At 38.8% G+C, this 17,364-nt stretch overlaps 2 protein-coding genes across 7 annotated transcripts in view; one reads left to right on the plus strand and one right to left on the minus strand.

The window, feature by feature from the left end:
* Positions 1-195: 195 nt before the first annotated feature.
* On the minus strand, positions 196-13,350 carry taf10 (TAF10 RNA polymerase II, TATA box binding protein (TBP)-associated factor). Its single transcript, XM_061783780.1, has 5 exons — positions 12,951-13,350; positions 3,239-3,396; positions 800-864; positions 591-705; positions 196-482 (listed from the first exon to the last, which is right to left on the minus strand). The coding sequence occupies exons 1-5, from the start codon at positions 13,087-13,089 to the stop codon at positions 393-395; spliced, it is 567 nt and encodes a 188-aa protein (XP_061639764.1). The 5' UTR covers positions 13,090-13,350; the 3' UTR covers positions 196-392.
* A 201-nt stretch (positions 13,351-13,551) lies between these two features.
* The window catches only part of zgc:154075 (uncharacterized protein LOC556929 homolog), a 10,236-nt gene continuing 6,423 nt past the window's right edge, over positions 13,552-17,364 (plus strand). The window contains exons 1-5 of one of the 6 annotated variants that reach the window (XM_061783729.1): positions 13,552-13,663; positions 14,369-14,552; positions 15,599-15,683; positions 15,961-16,034; positions 16,117-16,176. In XM_061783729.1, the coding sequence (XP_061639713.1) occupies positions 14,460-14,552; positions 15,599-15,683; positions 15,961-16,034; positions 16,117-16,176 (312 nt within the window). In that variant the 5' untranslated portion in view covers positions 13,552-13,663; positions 14,369-14,459. The other 5 variants (XM_061783749.1, XM_061783740.1, XM_061783760.1 and 2 more) reach the window with 5 other exon arrangements.

Genomic DNA, 17,364 nt, shown 5'->3' on the forward strand with positions numbered 1-17,364 from the left:
TGCTATAAAAGATGGAAGGATGAATGGAAATTCCAAATTGTGTATCAATTAAGTCTAAATCACAAACATCACCCTTATTATGAACTACCTCTCAAATAGGCTGCTGTATAATACATCGAAATATGCATGCACCCAACTTGTCCAGAAAATTCAACTTCTGAATCCAATTTTGAATGATGAAAACACTCACGGACACCCAGATTTATGTTTAGTCTTTTATTTAAACAATAAAACATAAATTTACAAACAAACAAAATTGAAACCACACAAAAAAACAATGACTTCAAAAAAAATTCAGTGCTGTACTAAAAGCACTGTGCTGGAAAATTAGCATGTTGACAAATTAGTGGGTTAGCCAGGTAAAACTAGCTAAAGCAAAAGGAAGACACATTTTATGTGAAGTAATAGGGCTTCTTGACATTGATGCCATATTCAGAAAGAGCAGGGGCCAGGTCCTCCATTGTCAGAGTGTACTTCTTATCCTATAAATCATCAGGACAAAACATTAACATTGAATTATCAAGAACAAAACAATGGCAAACACACACGCTCATTTTGAACGGACATGTAAACAAATGGCAGAAACAGACCTTAGTCTTGCTCCTTGAGCTTCCTGACGCAGTCCCCTTCATTTTACAGTACTGCAGCGCGTCGTTGGCGATGTCTGAGATGAACTTCTGCGAGGCTAGGGAGATCAGACGGATTCTAAAAAAAAAAAAAAAGATTCCACTATGCTTCCAACTTTGTATAAATGTCCCACACTGAACTTTTAACAATTCCCAGAACCAAAAACACATACATTCTTGGATCAGATGCTTCAAAGCCAGCCCGGTTGAGGTAGTAGCCCGTCACTGCATCAGGAATCTGACAAAAACAAAAAAGGTCAATGCAGAATCCAAACTTTAACGGCACTCCTGCAAACCTCCGCCACGGCTAAAGAGTTCCAATTCGGATTAGTAGCAAATCCACGTTGTGCAGATGAGTGAATTTTGTCATTAAGATTCATGTCTTATTCAGTAATAAATAATTTAAAAAAAAAATCTATAGCCTACATTCCTGAAGCCATAAGACAAAAGTCATCTTTGTCAAATGTACAGAAATGTAAAAAGTTAGACAACTTCAAAATAACTAAACTACTGCTCATCAAATCTCAAAACCTTTCATGCACATAAGGATTTGTGTATTTGGTTTTCTCTGCTTACTGCAATTTCCTACCACATTCAAAAAATATGCATGTTAGGTTCACTGAAGACTAAACTGTCCTTAGGTGTGAATGGTCATTTGTTTACATGACCCTTTGATTGACTGGCGATCAGTCAGGGGTCTACCTCGCCTCTCACCCAGAGTCAGCTGAAAAAGGCTCTAGCTCACCCACGAGGACAAGCGCTATAAAAAAAGTGGATTGTCTCAACATGACATTTTGTTTTTAAATTTTAACAAATCAGAGGTCAACCAGGTTTATGCAATGGATTATGTTCGACTTTGGCTGAATCTTTTAGAATAAATTCCCCTATTGATTACGGCTATATATATATATATATGCAGAATCCAAACTTTAACGGCACTCCTGCAAACCTCCGCCACGGCTAAAGAGTTCCAATTCGGATTAGTAGCAAATCCACGTTGTATATATATATATATATATATATATATATATATATATATATATATATATCCATCCATCCATTTTCTGAGCCACTTCTCCTCACTTGGGTCACAGGCATGCTGGAGCCTATCCCAGCTATCATCGGGCAGGAGGCGGGGTACACCCTGAACTGGTTGCCAGCCAATCGCAGGGCACACATAAACAAACAACCATTCACACTCACATTCACACCTACGGGCAATTTAGAGTTGTCAATTAACGTAGCATGCATGTTTTTGGGATGTGGGAGGAAACCGGAGTGCCCAGAGAAAACCCACGCAGGCATGGGGAGAACATGCAAACTCCACACAGGTGGGGTCGGGGATTGAACCCTTTTCCTCAGAACTGTGAGGCAGACGCTCTAACCAGTCGTCCACCGTGCCGCCGCTAAATATATAAATAAAAAAATAAAACAAATAAAAACATAAAATATTCACCCTCCACTATTACCCCCCCCCCCCAAAAAAGAATAATTCGGAGGGATGGACTTTCTTAAACTTCTCAGACTTCTCTTAAATTCTTAAACTGCATATGTTCGTACCGAGTGTATGGTATACATTTGGTGTACAGGATTTGAGACAGCAAATGCTAAATGCTGAACGATTAGCAATCGCGATAAGCATTAGTGCGCTAGTGATTACCATTTTAGGTTTTAAAAAAAAAAAGAAAAAAAAAAGAATTCCAGCTCACTCAAAGTTATCATGTTCCATGTACATTACACACCTAACAGTGTCTTAAAAATTACTTACAGACACACCTTTGTCATTTTTGGCAAAGTTTATCATCAACACTGTGTCCGTCTGCAATAAATGTCGGTGTGAAACATGGGTTTCAGCGGTGCAGACATAGTTCCGGGCGGGACTTTTCTCTCTTTTTTTGGGTCTCAGTGGAGCTTCGAGGCAGAATTTTTTTTTAGACTTATTTTTTAAGTTGACTTTGAAGTTATTCAATTGTTTTTCATTTTAGAAACGTCTGCTAGCTTAAGGCTAACAAACAACACCCAAATGAATGGAAAACGCAGCCGTCTTAGAACCCATTAAGAAATGGACGTTTGAACGCATATGGTGGAACAACACATAGACAGATAATATTACATTACTCACAGGTTTATATTCTTCATCCTTGCCCAAAAAAATTACAAATATTACATCAACTTACTGAGCGGAAGAACAGCAGAAAAAGATTCTTCTGTTTGTCTGCATGAGTGTACTATACAATAGTGCCTCCTGGTGGCCAAGGCAGGCACACCACAAGGCGCAGCACACTGATGGATGAAACATTATTAGATCATCAGGCACAAACTGTTTAATGCTTTACATTCCATTTAACTATTTATCACCCCGATTTATAAAGTACGATATTATTAAGTGCTATTTTTCCTTATTAAAAAAAACAATTCTGAGGAGGCTGGAACAGATTAATAGGACATATTAATTTCAATGGGGAAAGATTATTTGAGATGAGTATTTTGAGTTAACACCACAGAGACGGAACAAATTAAACTCTTATCTCAAGGCACCACTGTATTTTACTTCTATAGACGTGTTCCCATGTGTGTAGTTGCAGTACAGAGGCTGAGAAAGTAAGACTTGCCGTGGGAGTGTACTCTTCCAGCTGCATGACGAAGTCAGCCAGTGGGGTTGTGGAGACTGTGGGCTTTATGTCTCCGTTAGTGATGGCTCCAGGAACATAAACTCCATTGGGCACAGACGAGTCTGATGATGATGTCACCATAGTGGCTGGGGTCGAAGCTGTAAGACAGGTTACTGTGTTTTATTAACAGAGATGCAAAAGGAAGTATTCTTTGTAACACATTGCATTCAGACTGTAAACACCCGCCGATTTGCAAATCACCTCACCGTGAATTTTTCTGTGAAACATAACTAAAACCATTAGCTGAAAAAGCTAGCATTGGCCACCAGCTGATAAACAGTCATCTTGGCAATGAAGAATAAAGTCATCATGTACTTCAGAAATCAATTGTTTTTTTTTGTTATTGTATTTTTATTAGGGATGTCCCGATCCGATCTTTGAGATCGGATATTGGGCCAATGCCAGAAAAAGTATCGGATCGGACTGAATCGAATATCTCTGATTTTACCACCCTTATACAAGCAGTGTATTCCATGCTTTGCTCCAGCACTTCCATCCAGCAGTGCCCAGATGACATGCAGATCCCACATGATCATAACAACAGGTTGCTAAGGTGCTACCATAGAGGCAAGGAGTAAGAGTGAATGTTGCTTCCTTAAAATTGTTTACTGACACCCCAGTTGAAGTTCACTGTAAAACTAAAACAAACAAAAGAATTACACATATTGAATGTTCAAATACATCACAGACTTCTTTTATTGGTTTTTGTTCACAAAAATTGGTAGCTCAAAACTAAAACAATGAATATAATTTAAAAAAATAAAATAAAATAAAAAACACCAGACAACCTAACCAAAATTAGCATCAAACCGGCAGCACTTATAGCTCTCAAAATAATGAATATTGGGACACAAACGCTGTATAAACACATACAAACAGTTAATATAACACTCTCAAGCATATATTCTTCAAACTCTGTGTAAAATGAGTTATATTAACAATACTCGATTATGACTTTGTTACTGCAAGTGTGTATATCTTACTGCGTCCACCATACTGCCCCTTAGACGTCAATACGTGCACAGCAGGAAATGCGATCTCAAAAAGGCACACACAAACAGTGGCAGTACAAGCACCTAAAGCATACGTGTCAAACTTAAGGCCCGGGCGACCGATCCGGCACACAGCATCATTTTATTTGGCCCGCGAGAGCTATTCACGTCTCAACTTCCATGATTCTGCCAAAATCTGTTAAAAAATAAATAAATAAATAAACAAACTGTCATATGTAATAAATAACATTGATATTGCTATCTTTTTGTTACCAAACCCTTTTTTAGTAACTTGAATAATAGACTTCTGATTTCAAAAATAGTTTTCCATCAATTGGTTGTCTAGAGTATTTGTATTATGAGGAGATTAAAATTTCACACGTCACGTTTCACAGTCATAACAGCCCTCTGAGGGAAACCGTAACTACAATGTGGTCCACCACAAAAATGAGTTTGACACCCATGAAGCCACACTACATTATTTCTATCCGCCATGACTGTCGATAAAACTATACCCCAGATGCATTGGGGCACATGTAGAGAAACTAAATTCTGTTTCCATCATATACTGACTGAAATTGAATTTAACTTGAATTGTTATTTTGCACTTATTTATTGAGGTTATTTTTCATGTTTTTTTTAATGTATTTGTATAAGATATTCAATTGTAGACTATGCCTATGTTTAACTTAAGCAGTGGTTATTGCAATTTAAATATTTTTTTATTATTGGTTTTATTGAAGTTATTTTTCAGGTCGCAGGTGCTGCTCAGCTGATTTTGAGCGTAAGGGAGACTACACTCTTGACTGTTCGCTAGTCACACAGGCAGGGCACATACAGACACGGACAACCAATCGCGCTCACATGCACACCGTTACTGAGTGGGAACTGAACCTTGACTGCACCCAAGTCAGGTGAATGTACCACTACACCATCAGTGACATCATATTTTATTCATCTTATTCAATTGTAGTACATTCCTGTTTAAAGTTACTTTATGTAATCCACTGGTGAATAATAAATGGGTCTGTTTTCCTCACATCTACTGTTGCTGATTATTGTTCTCTGAGTAACATCACTTGATGAAACTTTTTCTAACATTCCATACTACAACATAAGTATGTATGACTATTGCTGATATCGGATTGGACCGATAGAGATATCGTCCAAAATTCAAGGCTGTAATATTGGTATCGGATCATAAGTGAAAATGTTTCATCGGGACATCCCTGTATTTTATGGACGATTTTGGAGGCAATTTAAATGCTCCTTCAATTCAATCCACTTTACCAGGCTGATATATAGCTTCGGGGCAGGTGAAGTTGGAGCCATGTGGAGATACTTTAAGGGAAACTCAAACAACACTTTTAGGCTCTGCAAAATTGATGATGAACTCCGCTCGGGCGGTGAAGGAGACAGCTGCCGTCTGTCAAGTACTTCCAGTTGAAACCATAACTTTACATACACTATATAAGAAACACACATGGACAAAATTGTTGGTACCCCTCTGTTAGTGAAAGAAAACCCCCACTGTGGTCACAGAAATAACTTGAATCTCACAAAAGTAAAAATAAAAATATGAAAATTAACCAATGAGAATAAAACATTGCTTTTGAATTGTGGAACAGAATTATTTAAAAAAAAAAAAAAAAACAACAACAACAACATTAATAAAACAGGCTATGGTACCCTTCACTTAATATTTTGTAACAGAACCCGTGGAGGAAATCACTGCAATCAATGATTTTTGTAACTTTCAATGAGACTTCCCAACCTCTCAGCAGGTATTTTGGTCCACTCTTCATGAGCAAACAGCTCTAGTTGTCTCAGGTTTGAAGGAGCTTTCTCCAGACAACATTTCAGCTCCTTTCACAGCTGTTCAACAGGATTTAGATCAGGGCTCATGGAAGGCCACTTCAGAATAGTCCAATGTTTTGCTCTTAGCCATTCTTGTATGCATATGTTTTTTAGCAGTGTGTTTTGGGTCATTATCCGGTTGCAAGACCCTGCACAGATTCAAGACACCCTGTGCCAGATGGAGTAAAGCAGCCCCAGAACATAACAGAGCCTCCGTCATGTTTCACAGTGGGGACAGTGTTTTTTTCATGCAATACTTCATTTTTGCATCCGTGAACAAACAGTTGAGCGGATGTGCCTAAAAGTTCTGGTTTTGTCTCATCTGTCCATAGGACATTCTCCCAGAAGCTTTGTGGCTTGTCAACATGCAGTTTTGTAAATTCCGGTCTCACATTTTTATGACTCATTTTCAACACTGGTGTCCTCCTCGGTCGGCCCCCATGAATCACTTTGGCTCAAACGACGACAAAAGTTGCAATATGACACTGATGTATCTTGACTTTGGAGCTCACCTTTAATATTTTTCGATTGCTGTTCTGGGCTCTTTTGTTACCATTCGTATTATCAGTCTCTTCAATTTGTCATCAAATTTCCTCCTGTGGCTACACCCAGGGAGGTTGGCTACAGTCCCGTGGATCTGAAATTTCCAAATAATATGTGCAACTGTAGTCACAGGAACATGAAGCTGCTTGGAGAGGGTGTTATAGCCTTTACTGTTACTGTCTATAAAGTTATTTCTAATGCCTTGAGACAACCCTCTCCTTTGCTTCCTCTGGTCCATGATCCAACTATGCTTCGTAAGCGTGTCTCTTCGTAGGTGCCATTATCGGTAGCGGGTCCCTAGCCAAACCTGTTGTTTTGCACAATGCAGACCCCGGCGCTATATACCTACTGAGGGAGTGGCTTTAGAGTCCTCCTTCACGCACCCTTCCCCCTTTACGTCCGCATTCTGTCCTCAGACATGTTTGCTTTTCCTCTGTATAAGCAGCGTGTCGGCAGGAAATGCTCCGAGTCAGTCAAGCGGTAAAAAACAAAAGTCAAATTTTTTTTTTTTTTTAAAAAGCAGAGCGGAGCGCTCATCACACATTTATAAATGTAACTCTGTGCACACATAAAGCGTGCCGCATTATAAGGCGCCCAGTCCATTTTGGAGAAAATTTACTTAAGAGCTTTAAGTGCGCCTTATGGTCGTGAAAATACGGTAAATGTTTGGGTTACTGTCCATTTGGAGGACCCATTTGTGTCCAAGTTTAAACTTCCTGGCTGCCATCTTGAGAAGGTGCTTCAGTATTTCTATATGTTTTTTTCCCATCTATTTTGTGAAGTGCACCACTCCCTCCTCCCCACAACATGATGCTGCTGCCCCTGTATTTTGAAGTTGGGATAGTGTTCTCAGGCTTGGAAGCGTCCCCCTTTTCCCTCCAAATATAAAGATGCTCATTTGGGCCAAAGAGTTGAATTTTAGTTTCTTCAGACCACAGGACATATCTCCAAAAATTACATCTTTGTCCCTAAATTCAATTGCAAACTATAATCTGGCTTTTTTTGTTTCTTTTGGAGTAATGGCTTCTTCCTGGTCAGAGGTGGCCAGTAATCAAGCACAAGTACTTCATTACCCTACTTAAGTAGAAATTTGGGGTGTCTACTGTATACTTTACTGGAATGTTTATTTTTCAGCCTACTTTTTACTTCTGCTCCGTAAATTTTCACACAAATATCTAAACTTTCTACTCCATAAAAAAAAAAAGAAATATTTTGGATCATGTTCTTTCTGGCTTGTCATTGTTTAAAAACGCGCACACAAAAAACCTACCCAGATAAATCGTACCAGGAGATTTTGAATGTGGTTGGATGAGAAGTACTGCATAAAAATATACCATTCCTACAGCCTATTGGTTTTTACATGATTCATCCCACCTGCACATGATACAAATCAAGTAACAAATCCAAGACAAATTGTCATACTAGGACAAAGAGAGCAGACCTATAGCCTAGCCTAGATGTCTGTGGCAGAGAACTCAAACCAAAGTGTAATATTTGACATTATCTGTCAGGTTTGAGTTTTTCCCCCCCGGACTTTACTATTCTTAATTGCTTGGATTAATCATTAATTTTGACAGCACTTATGTCTACTGTGTAACTGTCACTAAGCCTACCCTGGGTACACCAATTACTTCTGGCCAGTTGTGTCATCTTACATCTGTGACCCTCACAGATTCCTGCAGCAAAGTCTGGATTTTGAACTTAAAATGCTGTTTTTAAATGGTGATTTCATTTATTAAGGAAAAAATATATATTCAAAGTTACCTGGCCCTGTGTGGAAAAAGTCATTTACCCCCTTTGTTAAATGATGAATTAATTGTGGCTCATCACAATTTCCGGGTAATTTTCACTGATCACACCCAAGCCTGATTACTTCCAGACCTGTTCAATCAAGAAATCACTTAAACAGAATCTGTCCTTACAAAATCAAGTCGGACAAAAGATGAGCTGCAACAAAATGACACACTCTAAAGAAATTCCAGAACAGTCGAGAAATAAAGTAATTTACTTCTATCAGTCTGGAAAGGGTTACAAAAGCCATTTCTAAAGAAAACCATAGGGAAAGCCATTATCCTCACATGGAAAAAAACATGGAACAGTGCTGAACATTCCCAGGAGTGGCCAGCCGACAAAGATTACCCCGAGAGAACAGCAATGACTCATCAAGAGGCCACAAAGGAACTCAGGACAACTTCTAAAGAACCGTAAGGCCCCCCTTTGCCTCAGTTAAGGTCAGTGTTCATGACAACAAAAAGGAAGAGACTTGGCAAAAATGGCATCAATGGCAGAGTTCCAAGGTGAAAACCACTGCTGACCAAAAAGAACATAAGAACATAAAGGCTTACTTTTGAAAATAAAAAAAATATATTAATAATAATAATTAAAAAAAAAACATTGAATGATTTCGGAGAATATTATATGGACTGACGAGATGAAAGTTGAGCTTTTTGGAAGGTGTGTGTCTCGTCTAGCGTAAATGTAGCGAAGCATTTCATAAAAAAGAATATACCAACAGTCGAACCTGGTGGTGGTAGTGTGATGCTCTTGGGCTGATTTTCTCCTTGAGGACCTGGACAACTTGCTGTGATTAATGAAACCATGAAACCTGCTCTTTAACAGAAAGTCCTGGAGGAGAATGTTCAGCCATCAGTTTGAGACCTCAAGCTGAAGCGCAATTGGGTTCTGCAGCAGGATAACGATCCAAAACACACCAGCAAGTCAACTTCTGAATGACTTAAAAAAACAAAATGAAGGTTTTGGAGTTGCCTAGTCAAAGTCCAAATTTGAATCTGATTGAAATACAGTGGCATGACCTTAAAAAGGCCGTTCATGCTTGAAGTGTAGCTCAGGGCTGGGCAATTGATCCAAATTTGAGCATGCTTTAAGCTGTTTATTGTCACCCCAGTTGGAGTTTACTATAAAAGTAAATGCACAACAAAAATAATTATGAGTCAATTTATATTAAAATACAAGACATTGTTTTAGAAATCTCCAACTTATGCTAACAGTCAATGGAAAACCCTACTGACGGGCGAGCTAGCATTTGATCACGGAAGGTATTTACCTTCAAATATTGAATATTCACACACAAACCCCATTGTAACACAGTTAATATAACAATATTCAGATTCTTCCAAATCTGTGAAAAACGAGTTTAAGTTAAAACAGAATTCTACTCTTTTTAAGCTTGTGGAAAATGAGTAGCTCACAGCATGCATTGCACCACACTGCCCCTAAGGGGCCATGGTGCACACAGCAGATACAGTCATTGACTGCATAAAAAGACACGCTTTATTTCCTGACCGTGACATGAAATCAGACTAAACTTTTTGTGTTTTAGCTCAGCTAGGATTACAAAAAAAAAGGATTTTTTTTTTTATATACAAATATAATAGACAATACAGTCATGGCTAAAAATATTGGCACCTTTTTTGCGATGACTATTTATTTTTATTATTAGTATTTTTTTTTTAAAAATTTCTATTATTTTAATATATTAATATTTTCTTTGTTACAAATTTATTGGCTGGTTGTTCTTTAAGTTCTGGTTGTTAAATAACTACAGTTTTAAAATAAAAGAATCGTATTTATTAATCATGATTTCAATATCAATCAAAATAATTGAGATTATTATTTTTTCCCATAGTCACCCAGCCCTAGTGTACCATCCCCCTTCACACTGCACAGGTGCGCAGCACCTGCAAAGCAAACCCAACCAAACATGTCAGCTCATATAGCCAATTCCACTCACCATAAAATAAATTGAAAGATTTACAGCTAATGCACATGAACGGTATTGGCGGTGATCGGCAGATCTTATCGTGATCGGAGCACCCCCTAATAGCGGTACATACAGGGTGATTTTTGCTCAGTTTAGTCACTGTGTGACATATGGCCAATCTGATGATCGGTAAGTGCCAAAACTTTGAGTCAAATAGGTGAAAAACATGGCAAATGTGGCCAGAGAGGAATAAGAGTAAAATGGATCATCATCACATACCCAAACAGAGGAGGGTTTTGTTGACGGAAGATGAAGTAAATATTTGTTTTCTATCAAGGTTCCTTCATTTTAGTTTGATCAAATTGAACACTTCCCAAACTTGTATTAGTACAAAGAATATTTGCAGCCATGAACCTAATGTATTAATATGTCATAAAATGCTAGTGATGGGCAAATGATACAGAGTATTATGTATTATGTATTCATAATTGCAGAGCTGGCAAATTTTACGGAACATCCGTATTTTGTTACGGAAATCACTGACCATTGACTCAATGCGGCCGTAACACTGATTGTTTCAGGTATTGGGGAAAAAAATATGCAGCATATGACATTACCGTCTCTCTGGTAGCGAATAAGCTACACTTCTTACCAAGCTTCTTACCTTACTCACATATGGAGGACCAGGAGTGGATAGGCGAAGAAAATTTCAAAGCCATGCCAATTGCCAAGCTATCGTTACAGGCAGCCATCAAAAATTTAAATAAGTGATTTGGTGATAAAGCACTTTTCACATAGGTCTGGCTGGAACCGCATTCTCGCAGGGAGTAACTTTGAACAACAAAATAGCAGGCCAATTAATAAATTTTTAGAGCTATAAATATAAAATATTACATATCCACACAGGGTGGCAAATCTGAACCAGAAATTAATTAGTAAGTCCCAGCACACGTCACTTCAGAACGTGGGCAGGTTCAAAGTAAATTATTATTATTATTAATAAATATTTGTAATATAAGATACGATAACACTTATTAGTCCCAGAATGGGGAAACTTGCATCCTTTCAGCACCTTGGTTGACGACTGGTTAGCACGTCTGCCAACTGGTTAGCACATCTGCCTCACAGTTCTGAGGACCCGGGTTCAAATTCAGCCTCGCCTGTGTGGTGTTTGCATGTTCTCCCCATGCCTGCGTGGGTTTTCTCCGGGTACTCCGGTTTCCTCCCACATCATCAAAAACATGTATGGTAGGTTAATTGAAGACTCTAAATTGCCCATAGGTGTGAATCTGAGTGCGAACGGTTGTTTGCTTATATGTGGCCTGCGACTGGGTGGCGACCAGTTCAGGTTATACCCTGCCTCTCTCCCAAAGTCAGCTGGGATAGGCTCCAGCACACCCGTGACCCTAGAGAGGATAAGTGGTACGGAAGATTAATGAATGAATGAATCTAAATAGCATGCAAGCGAATACATATACAAGTACTTTGCGCAAAATAGAAACCAGTTCAATCAAAAATGTTATTTGTTTCTTTGCAAAATATAGTGCTGAATTTTTATTTTGAAGTTTGAGATTTGATTAATCTGAATTAATGGACTTGCTTTTTTGTTTTTGTTTGTTTGCTTGTTTATTTGTTTGTTTGTTTGTTTGTTTTGTTACCAGGGTTGAAAACAGAATTGGCAAAGCCGGTTTTGATCCATTGAGACAGATATTTTTGATGGCATGTCGAAATCTCATATACTGGTACTTTGATTCAGGCTCTGACAGTGTCTGCCATTGCAAGGTTGATGTAATAAAAACATTAAAATGACAACTATTGAAGCCATAATTTATTAACGATTATGACTGTGCCACGATAATGTTCTTGACAAACTTTGAAAATATGGAAATTCAGATACATTTGGACAAATTGTTCTGAAAGTGAATTTTTATTGGTTGGCATCTCTGCAATTGCTCTTTAACCTAGCAAATATACATTTTATCCAAATAATCCATTGTTTGATCTAATTTGTACGAGGATACTCAAATACTAAAATATTCGTTAGCTGCAGCCCTACATTCAACTCCCACGTTATAGTGTGGTATTTTTATTGTTTCGTAAAATCTTTGCTTCGGGTCCCTGTGCGATTAAGCAGCAAAAAATTGCTCCTCAAAATTAGAAAGTTGCTCCTCAAATGAAGATATGATTCGCAAAACTGCTCCTAAAAAAATGCGTTGTGTTACAGAGAACATTTAAATGAAATGTATAGCAAGACTGTTGGACAAACATGCAGTTGGATGTTAAAATGTCAGTAATGGAATAGTTGAGTGAAACTTGTGCAATCAAGTGTATTTGAACAATATCGGATTAAACTACAACCTATTTTCATCATCAACGACCGACACGCTGTATCGGCGAGTACGCATATAAATCATCGAAGACTACAAGTTTATTACTTAATTAGCGTTGAATCCCACAGGTGCAGATATTCTTAACATTCTGACCGTTGAACCATAAACACTTTAAAAGACATTCTTTTACAGTTCCAGTATTGCATTACCGTTGCTGGTGACCGCAGGGATGCTGCCGACGTTGTTTGACGCGTTCTCATTTGCGATACAGTTGGTTGAAGTTAAAGACGTCGTCGCGTTAGACGAAGCTCCAGTGGTGACAGACTGGTTAACGCTGTCAACATTCATAGCGATGCTGTTGTCGTTCTTCGCAGTTTTGCCAAACAACTTGGCGGCGAGCTAGCGCGCAAAAGTCAACAAGCTTCTCCTTGACGAGCAATTTATATATTGAAAAAAAAAAAGGCTCCAAAAGCTCACAAGCCCAGCCCGTTAATTTATTAAAGACACATCTGTGTCTTAAAAATAATCTATTTTTACGCGACTTCAGGCGTTTATAAATCGAGTAGATATGGAGAGTCACGAGCTAGCTAGCATCACGGATGTTTGTAGCTAACCAGACTTGAGAACGCTCACGCCATAGATATAACCTAGGTATAGATACGACACGCCCCTTTGAGCTGCGGCAAAATGTCGGCGCATTCCATGTTTGAGGACGGCAAGAAAACCGAAAATGACAAGGAGGCCTGCACATTAAGCTGTATTCGGTTGTACACACCACTGTATAATTACAACAAGGGAACTGGGAAGAAACTTTCACATGGAAAAATATTTTAATGGCTCTCTTTTTAAAGTTTCTGTCTTAATAGCACAGGCGTTGAAGTTGACAAAATAGTAAACTTTATGAAAATGAGTTGAGAAATGAGTAAGTTACCACTAATTTTCAATCTCCATGTATTGCCTTTGATGGGAACGTTGCCCCCGTCAGTGTGGCCGCCACGTAGGCACGTCAGTTAGCATGTCTGCTGCTGTGCGATGGCTTATCTCCGTATCGTATTCATATTTGTGGCTCATGCTTATTAGATTTCCCACGCAGTTTCTAGGCAGGATAGAAATCAACTCTGCTACACGATTGGCTCCTGCGCCGCGGGAAGGGCAGACTACGCAGCAGATGTACATGACCGTCCCAAACGTGTATGACATTTGCACGACATAAAAAACGAAGAACTTTGTTATGGTTAGGTTGAGGGCTAGGGTTGGTCCTAAGGCGGTTTAGGATCGGTTAAGGTTAGGATTAGGGTGGGTTCGTATTAGTGGGAAACATTAACGCCGCTACACTTAGCTGCTGTTTCTTTTTGACCAAGCTTGTAAAGTTTTAGCATAAAGCAGGAGATTAATCAACCCGTAATATATTCGTCTGCTAGTGTTACTTATTAATTATTTACATTCGACAATGTCTTACACTCTAGCTCAATCGCGACTCTCACAAGGACAAGCGGATATCCGAAAGAAGTCTGACAAATCGCAGGAGCCCCTGAATGCAACACACTGGAGGGCGGGGCTTTTCTATCTGTGTGTCAAGTTGCAGTTTGTCTGAAATTTAATGAATGTGGTTGGTCCACGCACGCAGAACAGTGAACACAGCTCTACGCCTAAAGGGAAAAATAAGAGTAGCTGCTGCTTTCAAGTGACCATCTTGACAGGTGCGGAAGGTTGACAACATGAGTCCACTTGTCCGGGTCATCGTGGTGGGAGCAGGCTGTCGAGGAGAGATCTATTCCCGCTATGCTATTATCCACCCTGACCGTGTGCAGGTAAACCAGCTACCAACATTTGACGAACTGGGAGATGCTTCTTGGCTACTTATTAATACGAGGGGCAACAAGAACGCTGCTGTCAGAGTAATAACTAACACCAGGAAACTGGACCAAATTACACCGTTCCTCTTTACACTGCTTTCCTGTTAGTCAAAGGATAGAGTTCAAACTCTTACTCTACAAAACACTGAATGGCCTCAGAATTAAAAGAAAAATAGTGAAGCAGCATTCAGCTATGATGTTCCTCACCTGGTGACCAAACTTCCCGAATACCCGAGATCTGCTCAAACTGTCGGCTCTTATAAATCAGGCCTAAAAACACATTGTTTACTGTAAGTTTCTCTTAGATGCTCAATCTTTTCTCTCTCTCTCTCTCTCTCTCTCTCTCTCTCTCTCTCTCTCTTAACTTTTATTGTATTTTTAATGCTTAAACTGTTTTAGGTTTATGATTTCCAATGTCTGATTTTAATTGGCTACTTTCATCTTATTTTATAAGTAATTTTAAAGTTTTGTGCAGAATGTATTTTTCATTGCCATTGTAAAGCACTTTAAATTTCCCTGGTCGATGAGTTGTGCAATACAAATAAACTTGCCTTGCCTTAAAAGTTTGATACACACTTCTGAAATAACAAATTTGCTCAAATCACCTTTAATTAATGTTATTATTTGTAATGCTATTCATTACCCTGATGACATTGACCATGTTAAAGATTTCTCTCAAAAAAATATCCATGGTGATTTAACAAGGTAGGAAACAGATGAATATCAACATGCAAAACTATTTCAATCTCTGCAAGTATTTACAATTTCCAATCATCACTTCTACAACATTCCTAGGAAATCACAATGTCTCATCACTGGTGAGCTATTTTAAAGCAGATCCATGCGCCACTCGTGGTCATTCAGGGCCACTTGTGTAACCCACTTCACTTTTTGAGTCTATGCTTATTGCTTCCAGTTCAGAGAGATGAGTGAGATATAAATAAAATAAATTAAAAGCTAAAGCCGCAGCTATGAGTCGTAACACTACTACATTATTGCAGGTTGTTGGAGTAGCCGATCCCCGGAAGTTTGCTCGCACAAAGTTCCAACAATTGTTCAACATTGCAGATGAGAACCTGTATGAAGGTGAGCATGAACATCTTGAAATCCTTAGTCAAAAAAAAAAGAAAACATTTACCGGCATTACCAGATAACTAGCAACCCTTTACTGCTCAGTGACTGTTTTTTTTTGTCAATGTCTTTCTGTCTCCAAAGTGTTCTGTAAATTGACTGTCTGTTGTCGTACTACAGCAGCTCCAACTACCGGAGACAAATTCCTTGTGTGTTTTTGGACATACTTGGCAAATAAAGATGATTCTGATTCTGATGTGCCTTGTTCCATTTACAACTCTGCGTCTCCTAGACTGGCGCATTTTAGCTGAAAGAGAGAAGTGTGCAGACGCCGTTTTAATTTGCACACCAGACACCCTTCATAAGGTCAGTAATAATATCTGAACTGGTTTGTAAACCCACATTGTAGTTATTCTATGTTATTCATGTATGATTGTGTGTGTCCCAGGAGCCTGCAGTGGCCTTTGCAAACAAGGGCTACCATGTCCTTCTGGAGAAACCAATGGCCGTGAGTGACAACATGGCAATTAAAAACCAATGGATGTTTGCCATTTCTCAAACTCTCTTTTTTTTATCGCAAAACAAAACCCTCTGCACTAATTATTTAGGTCTGCTTTGTTTAATTTCTAATTATTTTTCAAACGACAATGTATTAAAGGTCACAGACAACAAAAAATATGAAAATGTTCATTTGCAAGTGAAATAAAATTTTACGCATCTAGCAAAGTGTTTCTCAACCTCTGGGCCACGGGAAAATTGTCCAATTTTACGTAATTGGTCCAAAAATTATTATTTATGTACTACAAATAATGTACTAATATTTATCTATGCCTGTGATGTTTATCGACAGGCAGAACAATTAAATGCTCTTCCACTAGATGGCAGAACATTCATCCATCCATTTTCTTTTACCGCTTATCCTCACTAGGCTCGCGGGCTGCTGGAGCCTAGCCCATAAACCTGTATGTCCACCTGATGCCATTCAGACGACAGAATACAGTAGAACTTCAGGTTACGAACGACCCGGTTTACGAGCAATTCGGGTTGCGTCCAAAATTTTTGTAGAAAATTTACCTCGTTACATATTACATTCGGTTTGCGTATGGACAAACAGAAGGACCTATGCTGTGCTTCTACCCGCGCTGCGTAATGATCATTAACTCTGCTGATAAGTCATTGCTGTGAACTGAAAACTAGTTGTCTGCTCAGTGCTGTAGCGTAGGCGGAAATCTGTTACGCTTATAGGCGGAAGTTCCATCTCTGCATCTTCGATCATCCAATCACAAATTTAATAGTGTTTTTGATTGACGTGGTAAAAGACGTCCGGAAATAATTTTATTTTCGTCAAAATATACCATTTACAGTTTGTATGTTATTTATTGAATTGTAGCGCCTATTTAATTAAGACAACGAACGGTTAATGTCGCCATAATCACGTCAAAATAGCTCTCCACGCATGCATTCGGTAGATGCAGGTTCCGCCTACACACAGTCAGCCAATCACAGATGTGACCAGCAGCCGCCACGTTTATGAATGAAGACTGAAGTGGGTGCGATATTGTGTGGATCGTTTTCTAAAAAAGTAAACATGGCTAAACTGTCGAAAACTCCCAAGAAAAGGGAAACTGCTAAAGATAGGAAGCACTTGTCATATATGAGTGGAAAGATCTGTTGTATGCTTCTTGCGTTGTGCAAC

The sequence above is a fragment of the Phyllopteryx taeniolatus genome, chromosome 1, assembly GCF_024500385.1.
Source record: "Phyllopteryx taeniolatus isolate TA_2022b chromosome 1, UOR_Ptae_1.2, whole genome shotgun sequence".
In the NCBI taxonomy this organism is placed as follows: Eukaryota; Metazoa; Chordata; class Actinopteri; order Syngnathiformes; family Syngnathidae; genus Phyllopteryx; species Phyllopteryx taeniolatus.

Coding starts and splice junctions, on each gene's coding strand:
- taf10 (XM_061783780.1), bottom strand. CDS start 13,089: ATGAATGTTGACAGCGTTAACCAGTCTGTCACCACTGGAGCTTCGTCT. Junction 3,397..12,950: donor CCCTGCGGTCACCAGCAACG/GTAATGCAATAC, acceptor CCTGTCTTACAG/CTTCGACCCCAGCCACTATG. Junction 865..3,238: donor TGGAAGAGTACACTCCCACG/GCAAGTCTTACT, acceptor TGTTTTTGTCAG/ATTCCTGATGCAGTGACGGG.